The sequence below is a fragment of the Mytilus trossulus genome, chromosome 9 (assembly GCF_036588685.1).
Source record: "Mytilus trossulus isolate FHL-02 chromosome 9, PNRI_Mtr1.1.1.hap1, whole genome shotgun sequence".
Taxonomy (NCBI): domain Eukaryota; kingdom Metazoa; phylum Mollusca; class Bivalvia; order Mytilida; family Mytilidae; genus Mytilus; species Mytilus trossulus.
In genome coordinates, this window is record NC_086381.1 from 45955754 (window position 1) to 45970282 (window position 14529).

The window sequence follows — 14529 nt, forward strand, 5'->3', positions numbered from 1 at the left end:
ATATAGAGAATGTGTTTGTTGAAAATGATTACGTAATACAATTCACAAATTCTAAAGTGGTCAGTATCTTATTGAACCTTTTGTTTCAGTACCTAAATTGGTTGTCCTCAATTACTTCTGCCCTGCACATTTTGTTTATAGTTTCTATGTTTGTTATCACTGTGCCGTTGCTGCAAGAATTAACATCAAAAGATTTAGTAGATTTTCATTGCTCTATGTCAAAGCATTTGATAAACACAGTAACGACCAGAAGTAACTTTTATTTTATTGTTACCTAATTGAACAATATCATAGCATCTATCTAGGTTATTACATTGTTAATTGTACCATCGTTTTGATTGCTATGACTTAATGTTGCGAGTTACAAGTTAAAAATCGACATTCCACCAGGCAGTACGGTACATCCTCTGACGTTTCTCCCATCTATATTGACGGTTTCTCTTGATGTCAGTGTGAGATTATCAATGGACTTTGATATTGGAACAACAATTACACCTGCCGAAACCTGCTGATCACCAGATAGACGGATTAATAAACGGAGTATTTCTTTGTATCTTACATATGCGGGGACAGTATTGATGATTTTATCTGCCACATTATTGGGTTTCAATAACGAAATTCAAATAATCAAACAGTGTGCATAATTCAGCAAAATGTCACATGAAATATTAGACAAACTCAATCGAAGCCTCTATAACAAGTTCATTGAATGAATATCCAATAATACAAAGCTTCCCCAAACTGTTAAAAACATATATGAGAGCATTTTCTCCAAAGAATTGGACACATATTTTTTTTTATGTTATGTGATAACTAAACGAGAGTAATCCATAAACGTGCCACGAATACATAACATTTATTAAGTGTTATTTTCATTTTTTTATCAGCAGGACGGATGTCACATATACAGCCTGGTCAGCTCCTAAGCTCTCATAAGATTAATCCAGGTTATGATGGGAAGCATATTCTTTTGTTTTCTAAGTGGTGCTTTAAGTTGTTTATCTTTCCGTTGTTTTTTCGTGATTTTGTGTAGGCGTTGTCAGTATGTATTCGACTTATCAGTTATGAATGTGCATTTCGTACCCTCCTCCTAGCAAACTGAAACCGAGGGAAACACAACTGTACGAGGAAACTAACGGAACAAAAGAAACACTGATCTACAACAAAAGCAAACACCAACATATACAGAAACGGACTGTAGATAGGAACTGCCATATTACTGACTTAAAATAAAACCCAGACAATCGTTTCCTTCTAAGATTACGAGAAATCTATATGTTTATCTTGCCAATTTGCTACAATGCACATCCAGATTTACATGGCAATAACGAATAAACTTTAATATAAGAATCAAGATGATAAAAGATGAAAATAATAACTCCTGTATAATATTGCTACTTTACCCTGAGGAGTTGTCATTTTAACACTTCAAATAAAACATTTTATTTGAAATGGTATTCTATTATATCTTTATGTCCATATTTGTTACTCTGACAAATATGTATAAAGACTTGGCTTCAAAAATTTATTTACAGACAAATTGATAATGAAACATAATAAATAATAAATATTGCAATAGCTGTTTTGATATTTCCGCACAAATTTTGTTCAAATCTGAACCACTTCTTTCACTGCTGCACATCAAACACAAATGTGCGACCCTGTTTGTTTGCAACTAGTAAAGAGCATGTTGACTTGTCATAATGCAATGCCTGTGGTTCGATAAGACCTTCGTTGGACGATAGGATTTGTCTATGACGTTTTCCATCATGTGATATAACCACTATAGTGTTTGATCTGGTCCCCACTACGTATACATTTCCATCGTTGTCTACTGAAATACCATGTGGACCTCGTAAAACTCTTTCGTTCTCAAATTCCCATTGCTTCGTAAATTGGAAGTCACAGCATTTAATCGTGTTTAATAAACTGTTTGTATATATAATGTTTTTATTAAAAACTGTTACATATGAAAATCCTCTTTCATTTAGTGGTCCTGATCTTACAGAACCTTTTGTTTCATTCTTTAAATTAATCGTCTTCAACCCATTGTCCCTTGCACAATATATTAATATTTCGTCGTGTGTGACCACTGCGCCTTCAATGTATTCTCCAAGATGAAGCTTTCTAACAACTTTTCTTTTCTCAATGTCAACAAGGCTGATATACTGAGCGACTATGTTTGTACCAGACGTGACAACAATTATATTGTTATCTACGTAATCGATGTCGAAGCAACTATCTAATTTCATCTCAAAGTCCTTTGTACCGTCGTTCTTTATTGCTATGACTTTATTTTGAATGTAACAAGTAAACACCATCCTTCCGTCAGGTAGTATGGTACATCCTCTGATGTCAGCTGCGCCAATGTTGATGGTCTGTCGTAAGACCATTGTCAGGTTGCCAATGGACTTTGGTGCTGGTGCAGTGATCATCTGTTGAGCCTGTTGATCCTTATGTCTACTTAAAATAAGTTTGTTCGGCTCATTATCAACAATTATTTCTCCAAAGGATCTAATGTCAATGGCAAAATTTTGTAAAATATTTTCAATGTTCCATGACATTTGCATATGATTCAATTTCCCGCCTGTAATTATTGACTGCACGAACTGTTCTTTCTTTCCTAAATCACGTTCCATTTCTTTTGTTGTAAGGAATATTTGCAAATTGGAAGCATACTGCTTAATGTTTGCTAACCCAGATTGAAAATCTTTAATCTCTTTTTCCTTCTTCTCAACTTCGTTCAGTAACTGACGGATCTTTTTACTCTCTGTTTCCTCTGATGTATCAAGATCTCTCAGTAGTGTCTGATGTAGTTGGTCTAGGTGATTGTTGATCGAGGTTTTAGCTTTTTGTATTTCCATTCCAATGCTCTTCTTTTGTTCTTTCAAAGACGCTAAATTTTCTTCACGGTCTTTTCGAATTCTTTCGATATGCTCTTTTACCTCGTTCAGAGTCTTCTCAATATCTTGGAATGCATTTGAAGACTTAATACCGCCTATGACGTCTTCTATATCTTTTAAATCTTCACATTTATTATGGTCCTCAACGACACACTTTTTACAGCACGGACAATCATGCTTCTTACAAAATATTTGATACTTTTGATCATGTTTTCTGCAGGACTGTGCGATTTGAATAAAGTTGCTTGGTAATTTCTGGTACTCGGCTATTTTCACGGTTTCATGGTAACGTGATCCTTTGGATAAACTGTGATGGTCCTTACAATCATCACAGAGACCCTCCTCACAATCTGAACACCATATGACTGACTGTTTACTGATGTTGCGTAGTTCACAAATTCCACAAAGTTTCCAGTTGCTTGCCATTACCCTGAAATTATAAATTTCAAGTTCATATCAAGTCAGTGGGAAATTCTATATGATAAAAATTTTAAGAAGTAAATAAACCAGCCTGATAGACAACAGATCTTGAGTGTAAGATTTGTAAGTTAAGTTTGGGCACGTGATATGTATTTTAATTAAATTGCAAATAGACTGCTTTAATTTAGTAACTGTAAATGTCCGGTAGGAATAAAGTAAAACAACAAAATTACATAACTCCAAGTTAAATTCAAAACAGAAAGCCCCTTATCAATTGGTGAAATCGAAAGCGCAAACGCATCAAACGACGTGAAAACAACTGCCAATTGGCCACTGACGGTACGGAAGTGTCTATACAATGTGGACATGACATGAGATTCATGTCAACACTTCTGTGTTGACCTATTGACATGAATATCAATAATGTGGTCTTTTTTTATATAAATTTCCTGTTTACAAAACTTTGAATTTTCGAAAAACTAAGGATTTGCTTATCCCAGACATAGATTACCTAAGCCATATTTGGCACAACTTTTTGGAATTTTGGATCCTCAATGCTCTTTAACTTTGTACTTGTTTGGCTCTATAAATATTTTGATTTGAGCGTCACTGATGAGTCTTGTGAAACGCGCGTCTGGCGTATACTAAACTATAATCCTGGTACCTTTGATAACTATGAGAAGCTTGTTGTCATTGTAAAATGTCGGGATACAGGATGATCAAAGATATATTCGATATCTCCTGTCTCCCATTTTGCCTTTCTACTCCAAAACTTCTCTTCACGAGTTTGTCATAAAATACTGAATTTTGTAAAAATACATCACTGTTGTGTGTTTGATAGAACCAATACACTATCAAATGAAACTGTAGTTAATCATTTTTTTTTTTATTTTGGTTCCAAAATTTCATGCATTACTGGTTTATAAACATGAAGATGTGGTATGATTGACAATGAGAAAAGTCTTCACAAGAGACCAAATGACACAGAAATAAACAATTTTAGATCACCGTTCTGCCTTTAACAATGAGCAAAGCACGTACTACATAGTCAGCAATAAAAGGCCCCGAAATGACATATGTAAAATATTCAAACGAGAAGACTAACGGCACAATCTATGTACAAAACACAAACAAATATTTAACACATCAACAATTGCCAACCACTGAGTTACAGGCTTCTGACTTGGGTCAGGCACATATATAAAAAAAAATATGGCGGGGTTAAACATGTTGATGCGATCCTCACACTCCCCTTAACCTGGAACAGTGATGTAACAGTACAGCATAAGGACGAACTATACAATTTAGTTGAAAAAGGTTTAACTCATCAGATGAATACACATAGAAATTCAAAATAGTATAACATTATAACAAACGCATTTGGACATGATTGTTCGTCCATCTTTTGTACATATAAGTTTCTTCAAGTGTGGATCAGTATGTATATATCTCGCCATTATGTTACTGTTCTATGTCTTTCTGTAATATTGTCTTTCATTTCTGCTTATGTACATTGTACATATAGTATAATTTTGTCATGTGTTTTTTTTTTATTTGTTGACATATTTGTTTGTTCTTTTTGTAATTGAGATTAATACATCATGTTGACTGTTGTTCCCAAAATTGTTATCTGTAGATAGATAAAGGAAGATGTGGTATGAGTGCCAATGAGACAACTCTCCATCCAAATAACAATTTTAAAAAAGTAAACCATTATAGGTCATTGTATGGCTTACAACACGGATCCTTGGCTCACACCGAACAACAAGCTATAAAGGGCCCTAAAATTACTAGTGTAAAACCATTCAAACGGGATAACCAACGGTCAACTCTATATAAAAAAAACGAAAAACACGTATATATTACATAAACAAACGACAACTACTGTACATCAGATTCCTGACTTAGGACAGGTGCAAACTATTATGCCTTTTTTGGTTTTCTAAAACATTGTTGTCAAAAAATAAAAGAATGATATGAGACTTTCAAACAAGTGAGATGTTCAGGTACCTATAACAACAGGTTTTATCAACCATTTACGACATATGAAGGATATGGAATTTTATGTACCAAGGCAAGAATATCACAGCTGTTCTTCATTCATTTGATGTGCTTGAGCTTTTGATTTTGCCTCCTGATAAGGGACTTTCCATTTTTAATTTTTCTTAGATCTGGATATTTTTTGTTATTTTACATTTTTTTTTATCATTATATTATTATATAATTAAACTTCTCTTTTTAATAGCAAAAAAAATAATTATAAATCGTCTAGAAGCATAAAAAAATTTAAAAGGGTCGAAATGCAACAGAACACTGACTTAAAAAACAGATTTAAAACATTTTAATACATGGTTAAACTTTATTTAGTCAAACGCACATTTCGATTGTTAAGGGTTTTCCACTACCGACTAGATAACGGATTGGCGAATACATCAAACATAAAGTCGGTGACCCTATGCTTGTTTTATCAATATAAAAGATATAAAAGAGATTAATGTTGTGTTTTTGGACTTTCGGTTTATAAAGTTCATAGATCTTGAAGAATACTATAAAAACACATTTAAGATCGAGACACAATCAAAGGGGTAAATCACAGATTTTGGTAACATGCTACATGTTTAAACCCGCCACATTATTTATGTATGTGCCTGTCCCAAGTCAGGAGCCTGTAAATTCAGTGGTTATCCTTTGTTTATGTGTTACATATTTGTTTTTTGTTCATTTTTTTACATGAATAAGTCCGTTATTTTTCTCGTTTGAATTGTTTTACATTGTCTTATCTGGGCCTTTTATAGCTGACTATGCGGTCACGGGGGGTCTCTTCCTATATAAAGGTATATACATATGTGCCGCTGGAATGGGTCCCTTTTTTGATCCTTCAAATATATCAATGGGGTGCAATTTTACCGAGGAAATATATCAATAGGTAGTAATTGACCGATTGTGACATATCAATGGGTCATAAATATATGAATGGGTTATGATTTCGCTGTGAAATATATGTATAGGTAGGGATTTCACAATTATTCAATATATGAATGGGGGTGTTTTTAAAATCCCAGCTGCACACCTGTACCCAAAATCCCATGTTGAGACCCCCCCCCCCCCCCCCCCCCCGTGTATGCGGTAAAGGCTTTGCTCATTGTTGAATGCCGTACGGTGACCTATAGTTGTTAATGTCTGTCATTTTGGTCTTTTGTGGACAGTTGTCTCATTGGCAATCATACCATATCTTCTTTTCATATTGGCTCTATGAAGATCTATGAACTATATAAACTGAAATCGAAAAACACTCTTTCATATATATTTTTTTTTTTAGATACTTGACACTGATTGTCAGATGGACAACATTTAGCAATACAGATTTATAACTATAATACATATGTGGCCCAAGACCACAATTAATAAAGTTCCTTTTAATTAAAGTGTATTTTTCCTTAATTTTTTTTCTTTCCTTTCCTCACTCATTCCTTAAATCTTTTTGGGTGGAAATGAAAGAAGAGAGGTCAAATAAATTTTTGGATGTTGTATTTTAACTGATTTTGATATGGAATGAGTGATTAGGTCAAGTGCAAAAAGGTGATATTACAGTTTTCGGAACATCACTTGACTTGTCAATAGGGGCATGGGCGTGTAATGGCTTAATTTGTAAAAGTGATTGCTTCAATCTTTCTGAATTTTGGATATATATTTGGACTAAGAAAATACATTACACACACCAAAAATTTGACAAAAGTGCATGGTGCAATTTTTTTAATGATGCAAAAGGTTATAAAGAACTGATAGAGGAATTAATTGTGGTCTGTGGTAGTGCAATTTCGGTTATCTCCCGTTTGCTATAATAACCATCTATTGAAAAAAATGCATCAAGTGACGTATATATCATCACTGGTTTGTTGATAGTGTCTACTTTCTTTTTAACATACACGACAAATTTTCAGTCACAACAAGTATAAAAATTCAAACACAATAAATGTGATGTTACGATTATACATGTTGTATCCATACTTCGGTTTAAATCTATACTATCTGTTTAGTAGTGTTCATGACATATATTTTAACAATAACAATTAATTTAATGTTTAAAGAGTTTTTTGGTAAACAACACAAAATTGAAAAATTAAAACATTTGTCTTGTTCATAAAGAAGTCTTTTCATAACTCATTAGACGTACTTACAACCAGGAAGATTATAATCAGCATATGATCTCATAACCCATTTACCGACAACAGTTCTTTCCCTTTGCGTATAATTAAATTTCGCCTTGATATAGGAAGATCTGAAGGATGGGAGCGGGATAGGAAGAATATTCATTACCAGTCTAAGGAAGGTGCGATATGATAAAAACTTTTCTTATATCAATGAGCGATGTTTTCTTATATCAACGAGTTGCATTGTGGGAAATCTCAGACGAATGTTTAAATTTTTATGAAGGAGCGAAGATTTCTCGGTATAAAGTAAGGTGTATTCAAACGAGAAAATTGAATTGTTGAATAAATGAGACATAAATGCACGATTGACCATTTGCAGATGTACAAATTCAATTAATGTCATGTAGCAAATTATGCGGAATGCAATTGAGATGACTGATTCAATTGTTGGATAAGCCAAAATCGCCTATAAGTCAAAGATACTGCTATATTTTAAAATATCAATGCGATGTTTGTCTTATATCATAGCGATATTTTTTTAATATCTACAATTTATGAATGCGATACTTTTCTAATATAACTGCTATAGTTTTCTAATATAAAATTAATACGATGACACGTCACAATGCATGTCAAAAGAACCGCAAACATAATTCACAAACTTAATTCATGACCGGCTTAATGTTTGAGGATCAATGTTTACTAAAATTTCGTATCTGTAACAAAATTAACGCTAACACGATCTTATCATTTTAAAAATGTTGCTTGACCCTATTGATATTTGAAAGTATTAACAACCTGTTCAGTCTATTGTTTTCAATCACATTAACCGACTAATTCTGTTTGAAGTGATGATGCAATGGTGGAATTTAAATGCGGTTGTAAATAGACTACCAACCTATTAGATTCTAATATAGGTCCAGTGGCCGATCAATGCATTTGAATTGGGACATATGGTTGGACCTAACCCCCTTATCCTAGGTTTGGAACCCCCTTTTAAAAACGGCTGGATCTGCCCTTTAGGTAACACTGATATAGCCTATCCACATGGGTAATATCGAAACAGACAAAACTAGATATGTCAAAATCTAGAGGCGTATAGAAAAAGAGTCAGTATAACTGTGATTTTCAACAATTTTCGAAGTTGCTTATTCTTAATTTTGGCCAAAATTAGCGGAGCAAAACATTTCTAAATTTCATCTGCAAATCATCATAGTTAACTTACATACAAAAAAAATCAGTCCAATATCTGAAAGCATTTAGAAAAAAAGTCTGTATAACTGAGTTTTTCAACAATTTATCAAAGTCCATATCCCGTAATTTCGGCAAAAATTAGCCAAGCAGAACAAAACTTAAACTTGATCTGTAACTCATCATGGTTAACTCACATAACAAAAATCAGCCCAATACTAGTATATGAAGGCGTTAAAAAAAACCTCCGTATAATGGTTTGTTTCAGAATGACGGAATTTCGGATTTTCGGAATTACGGAATTTCGAACAAGGGTAAAGCTATATGGCACTGACAACTTCGTTGCGGACCAGACATATCATTACTTAAAAAAATATCTTTCAAACAGTCCAATCCAATACAGCTCCAAATAACAATAAATATTCAAATGGTAAAATAAATATTCCAAACAAATTAAAATGTACAAATGCTGATGTCCCGAACTTTGAAGATACCAACTGAGTAGCCTCAGACTATAAATTGAATAACTTCAGATACAACGAAAATCAAAAATCGAAAAGTCAAACAGAAAATGTATTTATTATTAACATAGAACAAATATTGAGAAGGAAAACAGTTCTTTTTTATATCAAAGACTTTCCACGTTGGTAAATCGATATCACTATGAACATAGTTAGCTCGCTGCCTGGAGTCTCTTTTACATCGCGATGACCGTGAGGGCATTTCCGTTGCTTTGTTACCACAGAGATTGGACTTGCGTTTTTGACTAGTAATCGATCGCATAAATAACTTGTATCGCTTGTTATAAATTCATTTCTTCAATGAATACTAAAAAAAATGTTTAGAAAACAAATGAATAAGATGTATATTTTGTTGACGTTAGAAATGTGTAAATATATTTTCTATATTTATACATTCAGATCGTTCAGTGCTGTTTATTTGGTATTTTTATTGACGTAATCGTTCTTGTACCACCATAACTGTCGTTACCTTTAAAGCATTAGAAGTGTGCTTGCTCATATTGCACTTAACAAAAGATTCAGCACCCAAATGACTTTTTGAAGGACAAGAAAGCAGTTATTTATAAGGGGTTTATCTGATATAAGATTTATAGATATATTAAGAAGATGGTGCATGAGTTCGAATGAGAGAATTTTCCATCAAAGTTATAGTTTGTTTTAAGTAAACCATTATAAATCAAAGTAGGGCCTTAAACACGGAGCCTTGACTCTCAGCGAACACCACGCTATATAGGGACCAACAAATTACTTGTGTTAAACCACTAAAACAGGAAAACCAACAGCCTAATTTGTATAAAAAAAGGAGATTGAAAATTGAACAGGCCAAAGTTTTTCGAATCAATTTGAACGAGGACAGTATGATTCATCTTTGTCAAAAGTTAGTTTCATTGTTTTCAATAAAGAAAGTCTTCCATGCATGCGTTGCGAGCATATCTGATATATATTATTTCGGTGCGTTCATTTTAAATTTGCTAAATGTTATATATATGTGAAAAATGATTTTGATACTTAGCTATTTGATTACGACATTGTTTATTAAACCCCATCGGTACTGGCATTTTTCAAATTTTGAAAATGGTGGATTGAACCTGGTTATATTGCGCTAAACCTGTCACGTGTATGACAGTATCATCAGATTCTGTCATATTAACAACGATGCATGAACAAAACAGACTTCATAGGTCAAAATATGGATACAGCAGTCAAATATTAATACTAATATCGATATTACAAAAAACACCGCTATGATATTTTAAAAGTATCACATTGTTTATTTATGTATATAACAAAAACACAGCACTTCAAATTTTACACGGACATAAACTTTAGCTTCTAACTAACTTCTGAATGTATATTTAGACTCAATTGTTGTTTATACTTGAACAATCAGTTTTAAAGTTAGTATTTTCTTAATTTTTCGTTGCCGAAAACAACATTTTCCGCATGGAATGTCTGCATATTTACAATTGATATTAGACAATATCGCTCATTGATATAAGAAAAGTTTTATCGATACGCTTCTTCCATAGACTGATTACTGTATTATCTGATATTCTAGGCCATATTTCTTTATCATGCTCTGTCCATTATCCACCTGAATTCATCATAATTAAGCACCTATTAATTATCTTATCTTTATTTTTTGTGAGACATATTTTTGCTATTCTTAATTTTTTACCCATTATTATTATATTCCGGACATTGATATTTTATGTATTATGCTGTCCGTCGTACATGACGAAGACCATATAAATACTTGATTTAGTAAAACATAAAAACAATACAACGTCTGATATAGGATTTATCAATAATATTTCCCATCGTATTGAATTTTGTATTCGTATACGATACTTATAACAAGTGCATGTTCTATCTTTAAAAAAAGTTTTACTTGACGCATACAGATGTGAGCATAGAGTTTAATCTTTATAACAAAAAATATCATATAATTTCCTTATTTTGTTCAGTTAGAGATTGTGACATCATTCACTACGCTACCACAGTAAAGCGTCCTTTGTCAATGGGACACAAACCAAAATCATAATAGTTAAAACATATCTTATTTGATAAATTAAAGCAAAATGAATTAGACTCAAGTAAATCATACTTATGAATTCTTTTCCATAATACAATATTATACAAATATAGCCTTTGTTTGTATTGACCTGTGAGAAATATATCGACTGAGAATGAAGTTCGAGGTCGATATATCATGTATTGACCTCTGACAAAGGCTATATTTGTTATATTATTAATTTCCGACCATATTTGTATCAAAATCGTCATTTGATTTTGTAGGAAAATTATAGATATCATAATTATGTCTCCTTGATAATAACAAAATATTAGTTGTTATTTCATTTACTTTTAATTTTTTTTGACATCTTATGTATTTGAATATTTGTTTCGTCAAATAATTGATCACAGATATCGTTTGTTTCAAAACGTTAAAACAATATCCTGAAATTCATTACATGACGTCGCAAAGTAGATCGGCTCTTAGATATTCTAAAACAGTTAACCGTGCAATATGCTTTTTGCTATTCACCGTTTTCTCTCTACCTTCGAAAATATAGTTTAAGATCGTTTAACAATGTGGCTATCCCTAAACGAATCAAATTCATTAAAATATACGAATTAATAATATATATAAATACAATAGTAGTATGATGAGCATCCATGTAAAGCAAACAGTTTATAGAATATAATACAAGCTATCATTGGTGAAAATAATTTTGTGATGATGACGTGAGTGTTGATGGTGATGATGATGTTCCGTGTCAGTATCAATAGCGGTTTATGAAGCCACTAGAAATCTGCTTGGCCTTTGGGAGAAATTTTGAACATATTTGAAAATGTGAACATTTTGTTCGTTCGAAAGTTTCAAGTTTCGGCAAATTAATAGTTTTGTATCTAAAACAAAGATTTCGGAAAGCCAGTTGAAATTATTGAAGGTTTTTCTACATGAAGTGTTATTTTGGATAGACGTCAGAATTAGTCTTACATTAAATATACGTAAACAGAATTTCAGCAAATATTGATCATATCCTTTCATATATAATTTCTTTCGAAGAACACCTAAATAGCTTACATACCTCCTATTAGTATTTGATAAGAATAAATGAATTTAAAAGCAAACTCTGCAAATGGTTCCTTTGAATCTTGGAAATTGAAGAGAATTGGCAATCTTTAAGATGGACCTATTTGCGTCATATATGTATATGGTCGTTTCTGTTGCCATCGTATAGTTTGGTCCAACATGATGAAAGTAGTTCAAAAAATAATATGTGTTTTGGATACCAAATCTATAACACAGATATTTATTGAGGCCAGGTAAGAGATGATGAAATTTGTAGGACTTCCGATCAGGCGATTTTCATTCTATTACATTAATTAAGAACCATTGAATCCTCTTATAGCTGATGTGTTTCTTTCAGGTTTGGTTTGTAAACCGGAATAGTTTTCTCTCAATCGATTTATGACTTTTGAACACCGGAATACTACTGTTGCCTTTATCATATTGTAATTTCGAATTAGTAAAATCGTTTTGTTCATATTTCTTTTTTGTATATATATATTCTAGTCATGTGTTGTTTATTGTTCTAGCTTATTTTAAAACTACAACGGTACCATGATATTTTTTTTGTATAAATATAAGTGTTTTCCAATAAGATGTTATTGATCTAACTACTTCTATGACTAATGTGGTAGAGAATTTGATTCAATAGGCATTTTTTTTTCTCAAAATAAATTTTATTACCAAAATCGTTGTTTCTATCCATTATCCAAATAATGCATTTATCTAACCGTTGCATTCGAAGTCAAAAGCTTTACATCATTTAAGTTTTGTTTAATTCCTAGAACATGCACGGAAGTCTAGATGAGGTGACAAAAACATAACCAAAACGCATATATAGGTTATCATACAGTCTGTTCAAGTCTTTTACCATATTTAAGTCTTAAATAAAAATCTACATAAATTATTGGAGGAGTGTCCGCATGTGTACCAAATAAAAGCAGGAGACACAAAGGGGCCCTTCGTAACTAACTGTCAACGACACTGCAAACAATCGTTGAAAACAAAAGACTACGCAAAGATCCTTTTCCAATAGTGGCTCTCCTCATACTGATCATGGTTAGTACGAAATCGACGAAAAGCGGGAGGGATTGTGGTGAAGACAATAGAAACAAAGCTGTTGTTACCTGTGACAGATTTTCATAACTAACTCGCGATGACTCCGTTACATTTTTTTCGAAAGTGCCACTTGAAACTCTTGGTTAGTATAGCTTCCTTGTAAGCAGTCGTCCTTTGTTAAGGAAATCGTGATAGGAATTAAAGCTCGGGAATGTCTTATTCATTTAGGGAAAATACACTTTTACTCCTTATGCGGGCGCTACTGAAATGATGCTACATAGAATCGGAAGGTTCACAACCGTGAAGCTGAGTTCGTCTCATCTATTATCCTATCGACCGAATTTATATGTGTAAATCAAAATATGAGACAGACATAACTGTGTTTGTGGTTTCCTATTTTTCATTTTTGATGGTATAGATGCAGTCAACAGTCACCAAACTTTGAATTATTCAGTGTGAGAACCTTAACATAACGATAGAAGTTAAAGGATATAATGTTAGCTTTTTTTCCTTAAAAGTTGCTGTATGAAGTCTTCCTTTTAAGACCAATGAACTAAATCGGCAAAAAAAGTTGGTTCCTAATATAGGAATGCAGGATATTCTCGTTATGCATTCGATCGACTCTGAAGTTACTTCAGAAGCCAAAGCCGGATAAAATTGGCTAAAAAATGGATAGAACGTAGATGTCTTGTAACACTTCAGTAATACACGAAAGACAACGAAAAGATCAACAACTATAATTAAAAGAATGAACATGAAGAACCCTAGTCTCGGATGCTCCGGAAGATTTAGGCAGATACTACTTCAGAAGTAGCATGCATCAGTCATGTTGTTCATGGTGAGTACAAATTCGATGATAATTCTCATTCGGAGATGTAATCATCGACACGAAGAGGGTGTCATTGTGGTAACAAAAATAGAAACATTTTAAATGTCATATGTGACATAATAATTTAAAACTTTCAATCAACTCGCGATGGTGTCCATAAAACTTCCGAAGGAATGACTTCAACTTTTAGACCTTTGAATCCACCAATAGAAAATTCAAACTTTAGAGCATTGTTTTAAATGGAAGATATCTACTCCATATGCCAACGCTCATGGAATGTTGCTACAAAGAAATTGAAACGTTTCACAATTGGAAATGGAAAAGGGGAATGTTTACGCCAATAAGCTAATTCGCATATGAATTCACATTTTTTGGCGTA

General features: G+C 32.7%; 1 protein-coding gene across 2 annotated transcripts; it reads right to left on the reverse strand.

Moving 5' to 3' along the window:
• Positions 1–1260: 1260 nt before the first annotated feature.
• Positions 1261–7571, reverse strand: LOC134682998 (uncharacterized). Of its 2 annotated transcripts, none has more exons than XM_063541983.1 (2): positions 7502–7571; positions 1261–3333 (listed from the first exon to the last, which is right to left on the reverse strand). In XM_063541983.1, exon 2 carries the CDS (start codon positions 3327–3329, stop codon positions 1629–1631), a length of 1701 nt encoding a protein of 566 aa, XP_063398053.1. In that variant the 5' UTR covers positions 3330–3333; positions 7502–7571; the 3' UTR covers positions 1261–1628. The 2 variants fall into 2 exon arrangements, with proteins under 2 accessions (XP_063398053.1, XP_063398052.1); XM_063541982.1 differs by having other exon boundaries at positions 7498–7539.
• Positions 7572–14529: the final 6958 nt, after the last annotated feature.